Source organism: Dipodomys merriami, unplaced genomic scaffold (assembly GCF_024711535.1).
Source record: "Dipodomys merriami isolate MVZ:Mamm:240054 unplaced genomic scaffold, mDipMer1.0.p SCAF_64, whole genome shotgun sequence".
NCBI lineage: Eukaryota > Metazoa > Chordata > Mammalia > Rodentia > Heteromyidae > Dipodomys > Dipodomys merriami.
The window spans coordinates 89,606-110,012 of record NW_027206224.1 but is presented as its reverse complement, the minus strand read 5'-3'; the positions used below and the strand labels follow the sequence as shown (position 1 = coordinate 110,012).

At 44.4% G+C, this 20,407-nt stretch overlaps 1 protein-coding gene across 5 annotated transcripts in view; it reads left to right on the top strand.

The window, feature by feature from the left end:
- LOC138815348 (zinc finger homeobox protein 3-like) overlaps window positions 1-20,407 on the top strand; it is a 243,070-nt gene that overhangs the window by 197,914 nt on the left and 24,749 nt on the right. For all 5 annotated transcript variants that reach the window (XR_011368300.1, XM_070004683.1, XM_070004680.1 and 2 more), the window contains exons 6-7: window positions 16,759-16,892; window positions 17,036-17,236. Coding sequence is in view for 4 of the 5 variants with exons in the window: in XM_070004683.1 (XP_069860784.1) it covers window positions 16,759-16,892; window positions 17,036-17,236 (335 nt within the window). In the remaining variant the exon portion in view is untranslated. The remainder of the gene's footprint in view (window positions 1-16,758; window positions 16,893-17,035; window positions 17,237-20,407) is intronic.

Below are 20,407 nucleotides of genomic sequence, written 5' to 3'. Positions count from 1 at the left end.
TTATGTCCTGCCCTTCACCCGGGGCCAGCACCCACATGCTGGGGGCAGGGGGGGGGGTTCAGGGGAGGGGGAGGTCACGCACAGGGGAGGACAGGCCGTGCAGCCAGGCAGGAGGAATTGAGGAGAAAAAGCAGAAGAAATTGAAGAAGCCAAGACAGGAAGTGCTATTTGTAGAAAAGCTGGTACTGAGAGAAAGGGAACAGCCATTTCTCAAGATGACAAGATCTCTGTATTGAGGGAAAGAAAGCTGACGTGAAAAAGAAAAGCCCTGAGTGATTTTAGCAGAGTGGTCTCTAGAAGACCTGCTGGACAAAGCCGTCTCCCCGAAATCCCCACAATAAGGAGAGGAAATGATAGCACAGATAACTGAAATTATTTAATTTGGTCAGGCTAATTCTTACTACCATTATTAATATTATAATACCTTGATTTTTTTTTTTTTTTTTTTTAGAAAACTGTTTACCTTTCTGGGTCCCTATTGGTGAGGCCTTTGTTACTTTTCCAGGCAAGACTGTTCTTAAATCATTTCAGTGTTGGCCTTCACTATTTAAACAAGATAGAGAATCTTGGAGAGAGGCCAGAGGAAAGCAATGAAAATGACTGAAGACTAGAAATACTGCCTGGGAGAGAAGAGGCTGAAGGAATTGGGGCTATTCAGCTTAGAAAAGAGAGACTCAAGAGGCAGTGTCCTGGCTTCCAGATATTGAGAGGAATTGGCAGAGGAGGCAACAGGCCATTGTTGGGTTTCCTGGGAGATAGAGAGAAGGCAGCTGAGTGAGTGGAAGGGCGCACACCAGGCGCGTTTCACAGCCCATGCTACTTAGCGCCCCCTCCCGGCGGAGGGTCAGGCCCACACAACCCAGGAGGATTTCCAGCATAGGACCAGGAAGTAGATGCTGAGCATTCGTGGATAAGGCCCACCTGGGCATGCAAGGGGGGGATTTCACCTGTGCTGCTTTGCCTGATCCAAGAGCACTTTTTTTTTTTTTTTTTTTTTTTTTTTTTTTTTTTGCCTGAATAGTAAGGTGAGATCTGAACAAATGCTTCAGGTAGTAATCAGATCTACCTGCGCTAAGGAGATGATTAGGGCAGAGGATTTCACTGAACGCTGTAAAGATGGGGTGATCTTCCAAACCATCTGTGGGTTTTCACGTTTTGAGTACCTGTTTCCTAAGCCCACATCTGCTGCTTGCTAGCTGTGTGACCTTGCTTAAGGTCCCTGAACCTTTCTGTGCCCCAGTTTCTTCATGAAATGGGAATTAAAAATACTTAATGCTACATGACTACTATGAATATTATTTGAAAATGGAAAGTTTAGAACAGTGCCCAGGCTGGGCTCTAGTGGCTCACACTGCTGATCCTAGCTACTGAGGATGCTGAGATCTGAGGATCGCAGTTCAAAGCCAGCCAAGGCTGAAAAGTCCCCATGAGACTCTTACCTCCAATTTACTACCAAAAAACCCCCAAAAACCAAAAACACAGAAGTGGCACTGTGGCTCAAAGTGGTAGAGCACTAGCCTTCAGCAAAAGAGCTCAGTGACAGTGCCCAGACCCTGAGTTCAAGCCCCATGACCACCACCACCAACAACAACAACAACAGCAAAGAACAGTGCCCATTATATAGCAAACTCCATAGAAGGAGTTTGTTTAATTAGATAAGCTGAGAAAAAATGAAGTTTTGGGTAGGTTTTCCAGATGAATGTCACCGGATGCCTGGTTGTATGTGGTTTCTAGGATGTTGAAGAGCTGGTAGCAGGAATAGCATCGACCTGTCTAGTGGGGTCTGCAGTTCACAGTTGGTGCATATGTTTCCTGCACTGCATGCCCAGAGTACTCTATAAACAATACAAGAATCTACTCACTGGGCTGGGAAGGTGGCTCAGTGGTAGAGTGCTTACCTTGCATGTATGAGGCCCTCAGCACCACATAAGCAGAAAAGGCTGGAAATGGCACTGTGGCTCAAGTGGTAGAGCGCTAGCCTTGAGCTGAAGAGCTGAGGGACAGCACCCAGAGTTCAAGGAAAGAAAAAAAAGAATCCACTCACTGCTTGCAAAGCTCCTACTGTGTGCAACACTGTGTGCCAGCAATTTTGCATGTACTTAAGTCCATATGTCCAATAGAGGGCAGGCTTTGTTGAACAGAATGTTTATAATTCAGAGGGAGTGTGTCTGCATAGGGCTAGTGGACCTGCCAGGCATTCATGAGCCTACTAAAAGATGTGAAATGATCACCATAAATGTCCTTAAAAAGGCTCCACTTTTTTATGAATTCATTGAAGTAACAGGCCAACTTTAATCTTTAAGATCTCCAAAAGACAGAGAGAATATGAATGAATGAATGAATGAATGAATGAATGACTCAGAGATGTACCCTGGCAGATGCACAGTAGGAAAGAAAGAAGGGAAAATTTTTCCTTGGCTCCTGTAAGTGATCCTCTTTTGCCCTGAGGCATAATTTTGTCTATAGCATCTGAGTGTGTAATGACAGGCTTTATTAAGGTACTTGGGCCAATTTGATCTTGGAATCGATGTAGGTGCCAACAACCTTTTCTGAGATTTCTTTTGGATTCTTAAGTGTTTTATTTTTTTTTAAGTCTACATTTGTTCTGTTTACTCCCTCAATTGAGCTGTTCCTATCTGATTAAATGTGACAGGAGTACTTCCACCCAGCAAATAAATAAATAGTGATTTCACAATTTGTTCTGTTGATTAGTGGCTGCTCATGATGCAGATTAATAATATTTCAGTTGGGCCTGGATAATTGGCATTTTCTCAACTATTGATTATGTAGTTTTGGGGTTTGTGCAGGAATGGATAATCTTTATTGAAATTTTAGGTGTGTGTGTGTTAAATCAGAATAGGACTTTTGCTTTTCTTTTTGGGTATCCCTCTTTGAGATTCTTTTATTTAGATGTGGTTGCTCTGGTGGCAGCTGCAGCATCAAGATGGTGATTTGAATCACGGCATTGATGATCCTGTGGTCACAAGTTCATTGAGGTTATAGGCCTCTCAGACGAGAATTTCAAGAATGCCTAGCATGATATAGATCAGTGTTGTCCTTTGGGGCTTCTGTGCTGAGGTTCTGCATCTGTACTGCACAATGCAGTAGCCTCTAGTCCGTGTGACTGTGGAATACTTAAAGTTGGGCTAGTATGGTCATTCACTGAGTAAGTAAACTAAACATCAATCAATTCAAACAGTCCCGTGTGCAGCTATCAGTGGTCCAAAGGAACATCTGAAATCCCGCATGGCAGGTATACCTTTGCAGGTCCTGCGAAGGCTGCTTTAAGCTCTCTTCCATGCTGGGCACCATTCTAGTGCTTCACACCTGTTCTTGCTTGGCAGGCTTGCTACAGGGACACACAGATGCATGGGTGTTGCTCCCCATGGCCCCTGAGTTGACCAGGTGGGGCTGGGGAGCTTCTAACATCAGGTTTGCTTATAGTTTTACCTGTTCCCAGTTGGGTCATTTTTCTCTGGGTGCCATGAGGAGAAACAGATTTGGGAAGCCCTGATTTCCACGCATCATCTCATTGATTCCCCACCCCTGCTCTGTGCGCTACATTAAATAATTGTCTCGCCCCTACCATGTTGCAAATAAGGAATACCAAAAATAGGTTCAAACTTTCACACTGCTTTGCCCCTTAACTGATTTAAGATTTACCTGAAATTACCTTTTACCATGATGCTCTGCAACTTTTCAACAATGAACTCCTCAGTTCATTTGATCCAGGTTTCCTTTCTCTTCAAAGCATGAAGAGTTAAAACTTTTGCCAGGTACTGGTGACTCATGCCTGAAGTCTTCCCTGCTTAGGAGGCTGAGATCTGAGGATTAAAGTTTGAAGACAACCCAGACAGAAAAGTCCATGATACCTTTATCTCCAACCATTCACAAAAAAACCAGGAATAGAGCCATGGTTCAGATAGTAGAGCACTCTCCTGTAATCCTAGCACCTTGGGATTATCTCAGGCGGAGATCTGAGAATTGAGGTTCAAAGGCAGCCAGGCATAAAAGTCCTTGAGACTCTTACTTTAACCACTAAAAAATTTAAGCCAGATGTGGAGCTATGGCTCAAGTGGTAGAGCACTAGCCTTAAGCAAAAAAGCTACAGGAAAAAACCCAGCCTCAGTTCAACCCCAGTACAGGGGTGCGTGTGCGCGTGCACACACACACAGGCACACACACGAGTAACACTCTCCCAAAGTTGACCAGAAGAATAATAACACAACTGCCACCAGTAGGTTCAAAATGAACTAAACCATCAGCCAGGAACAGGCCATTGACGAGCCCTTGTTATATTTAATCTGAGAGCAGGTTGGGGACATAGAAAAATCTTGTGCGTATGGAGTCAAGAGCCCTTCCAGCTAGCAAATGGTTTTGGTGGAGAAACTTGGCCTTTGGAAGGCTTGAGCATCTCATCTGTGAACCACCCAGCAGCCCCAGCCACCTGCATATTCTGTGATGGTGAGCGGTGGGCACGTGCGCGCGCGTGCGCGCGCACACACACACACACACACACACACAACACACAACACACAAGCCTTTGGTAAACAGGGGTCAACATCCAATCAAGGCCCATGAAAAGCTCTCTGTGGGCCAATGCTGGGTGGCAAGGTGGGGGAGAAGACACAAACAGGAAGAGTCTTTGAAGCAAAGCCTCTTCTCTAATGCACTGCCATTTCCACTGTCCAACTTCGTGGTTTCCTCTTTTAAAACATGAAAATGACCCTTTGTCATCTTGTACCGGAATAGATTTGAATGTGTGTTCTAGAAAGATCCCCCAGTGTCAGCCACTAAACAGTGATTAATGCAGTAATTAGCCGATCAATCATTAATTGCTGTAAATTAAATGATACACAATTAATGTGCCGCTTTATCACCAATAATTAGGGGTAAAAATTGAACTGTTGGCAAAGAATCATAGCAAGATGGGTATTGAAATGCGGTAGCTGCCATGGTTTCTAGCCACAGAACCCCAGGCTGGGTGTAGTTAGGGTAATTTGAGACTTCATGACTAGGGGGTATTGGTGCTTTAAAAGAGTTGGGGGGAGCAGACTAGGGGGCAGGGCTGGACAACTAACTCAAACTCACATCATGATAATGCTTCGAAAATTCGTTGTGTGTGTGTGTGTGTGTGTGTGTGTGTGTGTGTGTGTGTGTGTGTGTGTGTGTGTGTGTGTGTGTGTGTGTATATATATATATATATAAATAAAATTTTGGTAAAACTTTCTCTTACAATTGTAGTTTTGAGTGTTTTTTTCTAAAGAAAGAACCTGAAGGGATTTTACCTTTTTTTTTTTTTTTTAAATCCATGATGCTCACCTAACACAGAGCAATTAGTGCAGTGGAGCGTCCCTGATTTGAATCTATGGAAGATTGCTATTAGAGGAGGTATTAATGGGTTGGCAAGGTCTGGGCGACTGTTAGGGAAAAGCGTGCTTATGGAATATGGTGCTGGCAGGCATGATTTCAATCGCATTTGACATGTTTAACATAAATGTATAGTGCACGGCTCTTGCTGCATATGAATAATTCCTGCAGACCTACTGCCTTTCTAATTACTGAGGCTGAAAAAAAGCAGGTCAGGCACATCCTGGTGGAAATCTATTACCAGCCTTCCCTCTGCTCTCCTCGTTGTTTACAGCTTTGTATAAATAGAGATGCCATTGTATGGGGAACTTAATGCTTGAAATGTAATCTGTGACAGAGAATAGAGAGGGGCTGGGAAAAATGCTGCTACTTCTCCCCCCTCCCCCCTTTCTTTCTTTCTTTCTCTAATTTAACCAGGTCCACAAAGACAAAAGAAAGTATATGTTTGGAGAGACCATCCTGTGTTAGGAATATCACTGGGCTCATAGGAATCAGAAGTTATGGGCTCTTGGCCCAATTTGCTGCTAGGATTCCCTGCATGATGTTAGGATTTCTGGACCCCAGCTTCCAAATCTGTAAGGTTTGGAAGGCTGAACTAAACAAGTTCTTACATAAAGATATCATGGGAGGAAGGACAGCTGATGAGTAGTGCAAACTCAAGGAATGTTCATCACTAAAGTCAGAACACTGGTACCTTTCAAAGCTTTTCCTAGTCTGTAGTTAATATAGCATGGCTTGGGCCCAAGCTGACTTTCTCCAGACCAGCTCCATGTTTCCTGGAGGGGTATCAGAACATGACAGGCTCTTACTTAATCCCGTGTTGTTGGACTGATTCCGTTGTGATGTCAGCGCTGGTATTATTATGATACGGAGATCAGTGGAGGGACCCAGTGAGTCTCACATGAGAGCCTTGGAGCAGCGATTCTACATGCCAGCCAGCCTCCTGTGGCTAGGGACCAGCCCATTCACCACCACCCTGCCTCTACAAAGATCATTTTGGCCTAAGTCTATATGCTTCCAGCATTTGGTTCCATTTTTCTACTTCACCCAGAAGGAAATTAGTCTTTGCAGGAGGATGCATGTGAAGGAATGCATGGAGCCAGCCTTGCACAGCCTATTTGTGGTTCGCATTCTTGCCAAGGGAAACTGGTTTTGGTTTTATGTTTGCACAGAGATGGGAATTATGAGGCTATGTCAGCTTTTCCAGGGTCCACTTGTACCCCTCACTTCCTCCCCCTCTTTTTTCCCCCAGCCACTTTTAGTATAACTTGGCTGGTTTAAAGTCACTGCAGGCAGAATTCTGTCTCACAATTGAAAACAAACCATGAACTATTTTTATGTTAAGAAGCAAAAATAGATATAGGGTGTGGTGTATATCTGGACATGCCTGAATTCCAGTAATCCAAAGTTTGACTGAGAATTTATATTGTTAAATTGTAAAGAAAGATAGGGACTGTATCAGTTGAGCAAATATTTTTTGTGCAGATATGCAAAAAAAGAGGGAGGTATCTCTCTTCCTGGAAGACTAGTCATATGTAATCACATAATTATGGAATGGCGTAATGAGAATTATCATCAAGGTACAGATAAGGGGCAGTGGAAATGTAAATCAAGGAGCAAGTCATTGTTCACCAATATGGAAAATACCTTATAGATTTCATGCCATTCTTATGAAGTGACCATGTTAATCTTCCCTGCTCTGGTCCAATTTTTGCATCTCTGTTACTAGAATCACGATCTTTATTTTTTCTCATGGGAATAGCAGAGCACTATTCTCTAGGCTCTTCTATTCTTCTTGGGTCCAATGTTATCTTTATTCTGCAGGCTAGAGAACTCTGACCCCATAGATTAAAAATTGTGGATGTCAGGGCTGTGATTAACCCGTTTGTTTACCTTGGGAACCACAGATGCATTCAGTACATTAAAAACAAAAGAACATGTTACGGAGTCACTTTCTTGTGTATGAAAATTGGAGGAGAGGTACTTAGAAATCCTATATTTCTCTAGTTGTCAAATGGAACAACCAGCTATTTATGGTCACAGGCCATGTGGCACGTATTGATTTCTGTAACAATCTCTAACACCTAGTGAGTGCATAGTACTATTCAAATGCTTCCTTAGCAGTCAGTTGGTAAAACTCTATGACAAATACTTTCAAGGTCAAATTATTGTACTTCCTCCTTTGTGGAGGTCAAACCCATAGGTTTAGATTGTTCCATGTTACTGTAGAGAAAAGGCAAATTTAGTGTTTGTACTAATCCTAAAATCTAGTCCTGAAAAGGAGGGCTCGCCCCCCTCACTTTGTGGCTTCCTGGCTCTACATGGATCCAGTGTTCCTCCTCAGATGCTTCTGGAAGTGACACCATAGCAACAAGTGTCTGGGCTGTCACACTGTGCCGGAATCTGCAGTAGGCTGCATATGCCTGCAGTCTCCTAACCGCACAGACTCCATTGGCATGAAGAAACTGCAGGTTCAGTGATGGAGGTCCCCAGGCTAGCATCTGATGCATGGTGTGACCGGAGCTGGAAACCGCTGTGTGTTATGACTCAGTGAGGAGGACTAGTGCCTTCATGTTGAGGGAATCCAGCCATAGGCAAGAACGAACGAGAAGCATGACCTTTCTGAAGAGAGTCTGAGGCGTGTGAGGACCTCCTTGCCACTCCCTCCTTCCTGCACATCACTTCCCCTAGGCTTTGGGAGCTCCGGTGGGTCAGGTGAACCTCCAGACTCCATGGAGACTGAGGAGGCATCCATGGAAGTATTACTGTTTCTGTGCTGTACAAAAAAAAAAAAAAAAAAAAAAAAAAGATCATTGGGATGCTTTAAACTTACAGGGGGAGGTACAGAAGAGTTCCCATTTCCCCACCTTGTAGAGGTTTAAGCAGTATGTTTTCTCCCTCAGCACAAAGTCTCTCTTTTCCTGTGGAACCTAGATTTAGAAAAGGAACCTTGTGGGTAACAATGATTACAAGGAAAATGTGAAGTTTTATCACCATGGTGGACACTCCCCTCCCCCAGATTCTATGGGTTTATCTTTACAAGTTTGGTGGTAAACATCTTAGGGGAGATAGTTTGGGAACCCTGGAAGAATATCGCTCTATTCCAGTCTCTGGGAATGTATGCTGTGTTGGGGCCTGGTGATCCTAACTAATACAATTAGTATTTAATTTAATGGGGACTGAATGAGTGTCTGTTCATTAACCTTGGCCTGGTCGCTTACTGACTGGAGTTACCACTGGTTGTGATCTGCTTTATCCCTCTTCTTCTGTTGGTTCAGCCAAGGACCCTCTCAGGCTGCTGCTTTCTGCTCTGGTTATCTCCAGGTCTACGGTCCCCAGTGCCCTGTCGTGAAGCCTCAGGCATGTCCTCCCACAGCTGCAGGTGGCATCTGTACACAGCTCAGGAGGCTGTGCCAGGGGAAAGTGGGGTACTCTGGGAGAATTGACAAGAGGCCAAAGGGTGAGCAAGGCTGACTGAATACCTCTAAATGGGACATCCGAAATATTTATCAGGTCCCCCAAATCCTGTCATAAGCCAAGCTTATGCTAGCAAGCAATTAAGTTATTAAATACCTGGCAGCTGATATCGGTCTAAATCAGATAGGTGGTGGCTCTGTTTTGACTGGCGGTTCTTTACAAACCTAACACCTAGGAAGCATCGTATCTTGAAACTGAAATGGAGCCTGTCCTTTTGGCAGCTCACCACAGTGTAATCAGCAGCCTTATGCACATGTCAACAAGGAGTTAATGCAATAAACTAAAGCCTAACTACTGTGTTTCCTGTCTAACGCTGTAGACCAGGTGGCAGTACCCACCTGTTAGTGTGGGCCTGCCACTCCACCTCAAGTCTTCAGAGGCACCCGACAGTCAGCTTACTGGGAAAGGTGTCCCTACAGTTCAGCAGGGTCTGACCCTCTCTCTGGCTCCCAGAGTGCTGAGAGCTAATGTAGATCTGTGCACCTTCCCAAGGGCCAAAGCAAAAGTGGGGGGGTGGGTGAGGGTGAAGGGAGTTTAAACTGGTTTAAGCTGGTGTGGCTTATAGTTGCTCAGGGTAGGAATGCCAGCAATAAAAGGAGGCTTCCTTCTTGTGCAAGGTAGAAAGGTCTGCAGGTATTTTCCTGTCTCTCTTTGGAGAAGTTCTTTAAGGCATGTGGAAGGAATGAGATTATTCTGATTTATACTGCAAGCAGAACACAATGGAGGTTAGTCCTTTTTTTTTTTAATTTTTTTTTTAATTTCAGCCTTTGAAAATGTGTCTGCCTTTGTTGGCAGCAAGAACGGTTTCCCTTAGGGGACAGCCATCCTTAATCCTTCACCTTTGACCTCAAGGGAAAGCATAATTTTCTTCCCCAAATTTAGATGTGAAGGTGGTGTCATCAGAATCATTAGGACGTGGACCTGCAGATCTGCCCATGCTTGCCAGACCCTGTCAGTTAGCAATTAGACCACAAAGTTCCATAAAGTCCCACCAGTTCCATAAAGCTGGTAGGGGCTCTCAATGTGTGTTCCCTGGAACCTCAGCATTACCCGGGAACCTACGTAGAAATACACATTCTCAGACTCAGAGCTACAGAATCAGAAATTCTGTGGTCCATGCTTTAATGAGCCCTCCAGGGCCTTCTGGTGCACTAGAGCTTGAGAATCTCAGGTCAGCAGTCTCGGTGGTTTTAAGACTGGATAGCAAGTCCCAAGCCACTGCTGGGTGAGGGAGGTACTGAGCTTTCCTATAACTCAGGGTGAATGCGCACAGACGTAAGCAGGGGTGTCAGGATTGGGGATGGAAAGGAGGGATGAAAGTCAAAGGGGCTGGCCACAATGACAGGTGCCTAAAGACTGGGAGATCGTTAGTAGTGCCTGAGTGCTGGTGTGAGCCCTCTGTGTTTTTACTATTCTTACGCTGTCTTGTAACTCACTAATTGCTGCTAGATAAAAGGTAAACTAATAATAACGCCTAAGAGCCACTGGAGTTTCAAAGTATTGACTGATGTAGCTCATTGTTGAATTGGAGAAGGAAAATAGTCTTTCCTAATAGTTACTATCCCTGAGCATCTTTTCCTCAACTCTGGCGCTCTACTACTTGAGACACAGCTTCACTTTTGGCTTTTTGGGGGTAGTTTATTGGTGATAAGTGTCTCACAGACTTTCGAACTGAGATCCTCAGATCCCAGCTTCCTGAGTTTCTGGGATTACAGGTGTGAGCCACTGACACGTGGCTTTAGCCTGGACTTTGAGCAGGGAAAAGAAGCCCCCAAGTTCTTTTAGCTAGGGTGGGTGGACCACCCCTGCTGGGTGCTCATATGGCTGCCGCTACGCCACACAAGGCCTCTCCAATCCCAATTGGAAACATCTTTAAGTGCCTAGTTGGAGGCAGAATGACACGTTTAAAGACCGAGTTGGCAGCAAAGCAGACTCTTTAAAGGAACTGTTGTTCTTTGTAGTAAGGGAGGAAGAGAAATTTAGCCAGATCTGTGGCCACTTATCAAGTGCAGTAGCTCCAGAGAAGAAAGCAAGAAAGCTCAGCATGTCCTCTGGGGAAGGGAGTGCAAGCCAATGCCAAGATTAGCTCCACTTTCCTTGATGAGATGAAGATCACCAAGTCCAGAAGCACGGATGACCTTCTAGAAACACTCTTTGTGCCATTGAGAGGGAATTTTGAGATCCATGAGAAGCTGGGGGAGAAGCCACATGGAAAGAACACATCTTCCACTTAATTAGGATTGTGAGCCAAAAGTCCATCTTCAGATCTGGTGTCTATGTCTAGTGAGCTGGGGTAGCTCTCCCAACTCCCAACACTTGCGTATGGAGTTGTGTGAAAGAAAAAAAAGTCTCTCCCATAGTCAATGGAGATACATAAATGATTGCTGTAAATTTCTAGGGCAGGTGGCAAGCTGGTTTACGGAATGTAAGGCGATGAGAACCTCTGGTTTACGGAAAGTAGCATGAATTAATAATCATTTAATTGGCTCCTCCATTATGCTGTTGGTTTGGAGATGGAAGTTTAGATGGAGGGGCTGTCAGCGGTACTTTAGCTAAGAGTCTGATGTGAAGCACTGGGGGTAGCAGTTGCTTGGGGCTCTCCACAAGGATCAAATGTCAGGCAACATCCCAGGCCCTTAGTGGGCTCACCTCAGGACCCCCAAAAGGAAGATGATCAGCACTTTGGTGAATACTACCGCCAAGTGCCACTGCACCACAAAGAGGGGAAATGCAGAAGAAACTTCCCAGCAAGGTGGACGGCTAGCTCCGTGCTTGCCTGGGATCTCCCCAAGGGAGTCTGTGGCCAGAAGGAGCCCAGCCTGCACAGGTCGTCCACCGGGCTGCGCTCAGGGTGAGGGACGAGAAGACGAGTTTTGCTTCAAAAACACAGAAGTGGCTTCTACTGGCACTTGGTTTTCTTGGAGAACATGTGGATGCCTGGCTAATGATTAGAGGCTGAAGGCTGGGTATCTTAAACTTACATTTTAAAAAATTCATTTTGAATTTTTTGGGGGGTTTTTCGTGCGGCAATAGCTCCATGCTTCTTGTGTTTCCTGAGCCGCACAGTCCTTGCTACCAAAGGACAAATGAGTCACATGATGGCATTAAGTCCACTGATGAGAGTTTTCAGTCACCCAAATTTCAGGGACCTAGATCCGGAATTTGTTAGTAAAGATTGGGATTGGGTAAGAAGTTGTCTAGGAAGAATGGTTTTATATCAGGTAAAGTTCTAGCAGACCGTCAGTGTTTGAATGCTGTGTTTCTACCATGATTGGCTACTCCATATGCCCGATTGTGCTTTTGGGGGGACAGTCCATGTGGCAAGAAATTGCCATTGCCTCCTTGCTAAGTTCCAGGTGGCATCTGAGCTGGGTTTTCTTTGTCACAATGATGCCCCATTTACCTTGCTATATGGGATCTGTTCTCCATGGCGTTCACACGATTTCCTGCCACAGTCTCCATCCTGTTTGAAATGCCAGAAGCTCAGCATGCCGTCTCTTGAAGATTCATTGAGATTTAACACATAGTTTTCATATGACATAACTGCCAAAATGAGAAAAATTGCTTTAGCCAGCTAAGTAAAAGAATACCACCTGATGTTTCACACAGTATGGATCCAAATATCAACTTTTTCATGGACAGCTGAATTTAAATGCTAAACCATTTAACTATATACCATTAAAAATAATATAGCTATATGACACACATGATGCTGTCACCTAAATTCAACAGTTATTTTCTTTCACTTTTCTAATACCTGTTGTAACAAGGTGAAATGCATATGTGATTTCTGATTTACATTTCTAATTGCTTCGTAGCTATCATTTTAATATTTTTGAATGCTCAAAATAACAATGCCATTATTTATACCATGCCCTATTTTAAGGTCCATCTACATTTTCTGTTTTTGATTGAATCCCAGTACTCCCAATACTATCCTAAGCAAGTGCTTTACCACTTGACCACTCCCTTCCCCCACTTTTTGTTTTTTAGTCTCATTAAATTGCTCAGGCTGGTTTTGAACTTGTTACCCTCTCACTTCATCTTCTTAAGTAACTGGCATTACCACTATAAGCCTCCATGCTGGGTTAGATTGATTCCAATTCATTTTATCTTTATAAAAACCACTATAGGTAACAAACCTTCAAGTTGTTTTTCTTTCGTGCTGCCAGTACAAAGTACAGGCACCAACTGTTTAAACCAGGTCTTGTCTCGGAGCACATGCATTTCCTTTTCACTAAGGTGACCTCATACAACACTCAGAGTGACTAGTAATTGATTTTTTTTAATGGTCTTTTCTATATTGTAACATCTCTTCTAGAGTAAAAGTTTTGAAAAGTCTTCAAAGCAGAAAACCACAGTACTTTCTCTCTCATGGTATTTGTACAACCTCATTTCCTTATGCCTACAATGCAAACCAGTGACAGAAGTAGACATTGATTTTGTGACTGGGGCCCTTTTGAAGTTGTTCAGAGAGGAAGGAGCTTCAGAAAACCTCAGAGTATCTGTGGCTGTAATAAACCCTCATCTAACATGTTGATGGAGAATGTGTGCAAATCTTCCCCTATCTGCAGAAATTATACAGAGACTTTCCTTACCATGTCTTGATAGGGGTTGATGTTTTAATGTCTGCTGACAACTGGGGAGGGAATCGTGTTAGCTTACTTAGCCTAACTCTTGTGCACATTCCCCACACCTCCCAGAAAAAAACACAATGAGCTTGTAAGTGGGGTGTGTAGAGACTCTGCTATAACAGTAGCACCCTTTATCTTTAGTGAAGGAGCTAGTAAGCTGTAGGAAGCTAGTGTCCACTTCTGGACAGATGTAATTCAGTAATGATACAGGTTGTCCTTGGTAAAAAGGAGATGAACCCCGAAGTTTGTGCACCAGTGGATACAGTATTTCATATTATAGCAGGGCTGTTGTGTTGCTGGGAACAAAGAGGAACAAGTGAGTGAGTGCTGATTTTATTTTTTTTTAACACTCTATAATGGCTCCTTAGCTGAAGCTCACAATAGAAGCTTTAAAATTCTGGAGCAGTTTGAGTTTTGAAGGGGAAAAAAAAAAAAGGTAAAGGTAATAAAGGCTCCCCTCTCCATGCAGGGGGAAAGAATACTGGCTTCTAAAGCTAGATGTTCACCTCTGCAACCCTGCCATGATTCATGCATTCAGCAATGAAGGAAGAGGATGGACTCTTTGGTCCTGCGAAGAAACTAATGCTACAGTGGGTGACTGTGTTCGCTTTTCAGTTCCGAGAGTGTGAGATGAGTTGGGTTGTCTCAGCCGAGGTGCCCATTCATTCCCGCTGCTGAGAGCTGCCCAGATGACTCATCTCATGGTAGGATGACAGGCCAGCGAAGGCATTTTTAAGGTGATGTCATCAGCTAGCTTCAGGCCAGGTAGACTGGCACACACGCTGGGAGAAAGGTTGGGAATAGAACCTGCCTCTTAGCTGCCCCTGCTGGAAGGAAGAGCAGATGGTGGGGCGTTCACAATTGTAAGTGCCAAGCCCAACCTAATGCTGACTTTTGAGAGGTGGAAAGAAGGCAGGAGGAGTGGGGATGACTGACATCAATAGGCATCTAAAGAGAAAGTACTGATGGGTGGCTTCATTCACTCCATCGTTATGGTCAACACCCTCTTACAAGCTCAGAGGTTTCCTGGGAACTACGGGGAATGCTCCTGAGTTAGATTAAGTACAGCTGACACAGCTTCTCTCCAGCCTCCAGGCAAAACATAATCCTTACCAAGACCCGATAAGGAAGTCTTTGTATACTCTCTGCAGATAGGGGAAGAGCTGCACACGTTCTCCATCAACATGCACGAGGAGGACTTAGTACAGGTTTCCTCTAGCTCCTTCTTCTCTGAACAACTCCAAAAGGGCTAGCATCTCATTTCATCTGTCTCTTCTAGAATGTAGAAGATAGCCACTGAGCAAAACTAAAGCTGATGGGGAGAATAAGGAAGCTTCTCGGGGTAGAAGAAACGTCAGTCCATGAAACATTAAAGGCTTCTGCTGTGGAATGTTCTGGCAGAGACCTATCACTTGGCAGGGTCTAAGCCTTGGGATGCGAGGTTCTGTGGTGTCAGGTCTGAAGGGGGCAGGAGATGGGAAGTGGGCCATGGGGGAACTGGTCTACAATGTTACAGCACCTAGTTAATCAGCAGCCAATCCATCACATTAAATATCTAGCCGTCATGTATTACCTTTCAAGTGAAAATGAATAACTCCCATTAAGAGCAAAATGGGTTTGAAGTCGATTCGAGACAGATTAAAGTACTGTTATGAATCTGTGTAGGGGGAGGGGAAGGGCCTGTGTGTAATATCCCTGTCCTTGTGCTTTTTAAATAATAGATGTAGTACAAAGTTATAGAGACTAGGTTATCAAGATACTGGGGTTAAAGTTCATAAGATGTGCATTCTGGGAAAAGCATCAACTTCCTGGAATATTTCCTGTATTTGGCTTTTTGTTTTCAAAATTATTTTGTGCTTTATGTGGGTTAATGAGTAAATAATTGATTTTCTTTTTTTAAAAAAAAGTGCACTTCTGTAATGACAGCACCTTGGTGTCCATAACAGAACTAATTGCAAAGTTGGACATAGGTGAAAATACACGCCAGTAGAATAGGTTAAAGGGCAGAAACCAGTTTTTTACCACCATTAAAAGCGAGGCTTCCGAGAGCAGTGAACTTGCTGAGTCACATTGTTTTTTGATGGTAGCAGTAGATACACATTTTTCAGAATTTTTTTTTTTCTTACTGCTTTTAAGCAAAACTCTGGACTAGAGGTATGGCTTCTTAAGTGGGTAAATGCCATCTGAGCTAGAAAACTGAACAAGAGCACAAGTTCCTGAGTATCAGCCCCCTGCAAAAGAAAAGTCTGGAAAATAGAGCACCATGTCCAAAATAAGTGAAGAAGCCAACCCTTCCATGGAAACTGGCTGCATTTGAGAATAACACGATCTAACTCTGTGCGGGCATGGAGCTGACTGACACTGGAGGAACCCTGCTGCTCGTTCTGGTTGAGCCCTTAGCCCCGCTGTTTCCTACCGAAAATCTTGTAGCTTCCCGGTTCCTTTCGGTGCTTTTCAGAACTGTCCCCAACACTTTCGCTTAGTCACTGTTTGGAACTCAAACCTGCCCCTCCCTGTTAATTGATTTTTGTGGGGGGGGGGGGGGAGGGAGGGTTGGACTGTTGTAAAGAGGCATGTTCCTGCATGCACATGGGAAATTGTCCTTTCGTTCACCCGCTCTGAAGAGACTCCCATGTCTGAACCATGGGCCAGATTACAGCTTGGACTAAGGCCCTGCCTAGTTCTACTCTGCATCTATTTCAGCAAAATGCCAATTGGTTGTGTTCCTCTCCATGTTGGCCCCCGGGTGTCCACTGAACCCCTCTCAAATCCTCGTTGTGAGGTTACCTAGGACATGCTATGTGGTGATTCCTAGAGGTGGGACGATACAAATTGGGATGCATAGTTCCTTTCATCTCTGCATCAGCATGTCTCATACATATTCAGGCTGGCAAAGCTACTGGAGAGACTTTGTGACCTGCCCACAGCCCTTCTGCCCACCACGGATGCAAGGCAGTTGAACTGTGTTTAGATGGGAGAAGTTAGAAGAGACTGAATTTAGCTCAGTCTAACTAAGAGCCTTTTGTTGCTTTTCCCCCCCCTCTTTTGCCCAATATTGAGTTGTTAAGGTAGTGACAGAAATCCATGGGGGGGAAAGAAACACTTACTTCTTTTCCAATATACTTGATAAGTCAGTCCGGATGTTCATCCTTCCTAAATTTTGGTGTTTAGGGAAAATGCTGTGCTATAAATGAATGTTGATTTACACCCAGAACAAACCTGGTGGGAAGTGATCTGGTCTGGCTACTGCACTGCATCTTCCACTTTTTTCTTCCAGCACCGTCCAGCCAGCAAGAGAAGGAGCTGACAGAGTCTCCTGCAACCTCCAAACGCATCTCCTTCCCAGGTAGCTCTGAGCCTCCACTCTCTTCGAAGCGACCAAAAACATCAGAGGAGATCAAAGCAGAGCAGGTGAGGCCAGAGGGGGCTCTGCTGCTGGCGGGCACTGGTTTTTAGGCCTGGGTAGGGGATGAACGTGGGGTGGGCAGGCTTGAGGCAGACGCTTACCGGTGGGAACCCAAGATTCAGCCCAAGGCATGGGTGTGTCTCCCCAGATGTACCAGTGTCCCTACTGCAAGTACAGCAACACCGATGTGAACCGGCTGCGGGTGCACGCCATGACCCAGCACTCGGTGCAACCCATGCTTCGCTGCCCTCTGTGCCAAGACATGCTCAACAACAAGATCCACCTCCAGCTGCACCTCACCCACCTCCACAGCGTGGCACCCGACTGCGTCGAGAAGCTCATTATGACGGTAAGGCAGCCCAGGGCTCCTCTTCCTCCCCATGATCTGCTTCCTCCGCAGGTCAGAGGTCATGCGGTGACAGGAAAGAGATCTGTTTGTGGGAAGAGAAAGCCTGAGTGAAGTGGGGAATGGCAGAAATGCATCCTAGCTTTGCGGCCAATGTGTCACTGTTCCTGTCTTAGACTTGGGGTGACCCAGGCCAGAGTGCTGAACCTGTGTCCCCATCAGGATGGAGAGGCAGGCCTAATCTCTTCTATGATGAAGCCATTGTTCAGATTCTCCAAATCTTACTGAGCAAGCGCCACTACCTCATCTTCAGAACAGACCCTAGAACATGTGACCCCTTCCCATTAACATGTGGGGAAACCAAGGCTCAAAGAAGTTCCTACCATTTGTTAAGTGGTAGAGTTGAGATCCAAGCCCACATTTTCCAACTAGCCTGCCATATAGATCTTAAGTGGATACTTTATTCTCAAAGCAGCAAACTTGTCTGTCGAATATAGCATGCTGCTTCATGACTATTTGAATACAGAATTGCTGGGCCTACAGGTTTTGAGTAAAACTATAAACGTAGCCCCAAAAAGGCAGTATAAAAATTCTAAACAAGGCACTGATGGCCTACTCCTGCAATCCTAGCTACTCAGGAGACTGAGATCTGAGGATTATGGTTTGAAGCCAGCTCAGGTAGGAAGTTCACGAGATACTTGCTTATATTAGTTGCCAAAAAGCTGCAAGTACAGCTGTGGCTAAGTGGTAGAGTGCTAGCTTCCAAAGAAAAAAAAAAGCCTAGAGATAGCACCGTGGTCCTGAGTTCTAGCCCCAGGGCCAGCACAGAAAAGCAAAAGAAAATTTAAATTCTAACTATAGCATGCAAACATTTAAAAATATTATAGATGGTAGTAATGTCTTGCTTTTGACTGTGTATGGGGGCTGCTATGATGTCCTTTCCTGGCTATTAAAGGAAGAGCCACCAAAAAGAACAATTCATGTTTTTGTTGTTGTTGTTGTTGTTGGCTGTGGGGCTTGAACTCGGCCTGGGTGCTGTCCCTGAGCTCTTCATCTCAAGGTGAGCACTCTACCACTTGAGCCACAGCATCACTTCCAGTTTTCTGGTGGTTAATTGGAGATAATCTCACAGACTTTCCTGTCCAGGCTGGCTTTGAACCATGATCCCCCAGATCTCAGCCTCCTGAGTAGATAGGATTACAGATGTGAGCCACCAGTGCCCACTGTTTTAGCATTATTTCAACAGTGGGGTAATGGAAAGTTGATTTCATTGACTTTTTACATGGAGATTCCAGAAAGATTGTCTGTTCAGAATTCCACATTAATAATGTGCAGGGCATTTCTAGTTCCATTTGGTGATGAAAAATTAATAAATAATGTTGTAAGTGATGTTTAGTCGTGAAGAACATGCAATTGATGATGCATCAAGAGAACTCTCCTAACAGCCAATGGGGACTCATAGGTGATCCTTCTGGAGATCCTTCAAGTACTAATTCCCTTTCCATGAACATTTTCCAAATAGGCTGGTAACCGCCACAGAGAGGTTCTCTGTAAGAGGAGCAGATCATAGGTTTCCGATTTCCCTGCCCTCTTACCAGCCCTGGAAATCAGAAGGGAGTTTCCCCAGGCCTCATCTCACTTCCCGAAGTCTGATGACCAGGAATCCTGGGAGCCTAAAAGAAAGAGATGTGAGGGAGGCATTTTCAACAACGTGACTACATGTTGTTTTTGCTCAGGTGGTTAGTTTTACTGCTTGTATAAATTTAGTGTAAAGAACCTGGTTTATATAAGATAGTAAAAATACTTACTTTGACATCCCTAGGGACTAATGCATAAATTATATTTCAAATATCCCTTGTGTGTTACATTTGCAGGTGTGTGTTAAAGTTGGAACTCAAGGGTCTTATACTTCCTAAGCAGCACTCTCTTGCTGAGTCAAGCCAATTAGCCCTTTTTGTATCCTGGTTATTTTTGAGATAGGGTCTTGCTTCCAGGCATGTGCCTGGACTGTGGTCCTATTGTTCACTTTCTACCATAGCTGGGATGACAGGGATATACCATCCAGTCCCAGTTTCTTCTGTTGAGATGGAGTCTTGTAGACTTTTCTGCGTAGGCTGGCCTGGAACTGAGATGCTTATAATCACTGCCTTCTGTGTAACTAGGATGACAGACACACACCATCCTACCTCGTGATTGGTTGTTGAAGGGGTTTTGAGTGTCTGTCCTCTAACCTCTTGCCTCCTTATCTCAGCCTCTCAAATAATTGGGGTTACAGGCAGGTGCCACTAGTGCTCAGTTTGTCCTATTATTTTTTTATGACAGCAATAGAAGGTAGTGGTGAATCTTGTAATCACTTTGTCTCTTTGTTTACTAATAAAGTCTTCAACTTTATTAGTTGTCTTTACTTGGGTACCAAACCTTAAGATAACTCTGGAAGCTACCCACTAACCCAGCACGTTCATAAGCAATGATCTACAGTCATTTTTTTTTTTTTTAAGATCTAGACGAAAGCAATACAACAGCCACACTAACTATTCTATGCACTGGAATTTGGTAACCACTGTTACAGACCCTCCATCAAGTACAATAATAGTTTGTACAATGCTAAGGAACATGTAGTAGATGCATTCACCTGGACAACACAAGCATACAGGAGAAATTGCTCCCTGCAGAGGCTGTACTTGGCACCTTGTATAGAAACCCTTGTGTGTCTCGCTTTCCTACAACAGATGATAGAGATGTTTTCTAGACATTTCTGAAAAGTGCACCAATTGTGGGAAATGGCTTGCCTTGAGCCAAGTGATGTATTTAGATCTCCATCCTTTAGTTGAACAGAAGAGGAACACAGAGGGCTCTGGTGGGGGAGGGGGAGGATTTGCTGCCACCTCAGGGAGCACCTGGAATCCTGTTTGAGAACTAGAATCCTGACCTTGGTCTGATGCCACAGCCCTTCCTCTGAAAGTTTGGTGTTAAAACAGGATTTGCAATTGTTTTACAACTAAGTGACTCTAATGAACCTGTGGTTAAAATCATGGCCCCGGAGGGTATTTTGCTGTAATTTTATTAGAAAATTGGCCCTGGGAAAGTATTGGTTAGGCATTTTGACGATTTATCTGTTTGTTCCCTGCCAACTAGAGCAGGAAGCTCTGGAAACAGCCTGAGGAGAAATGCCCT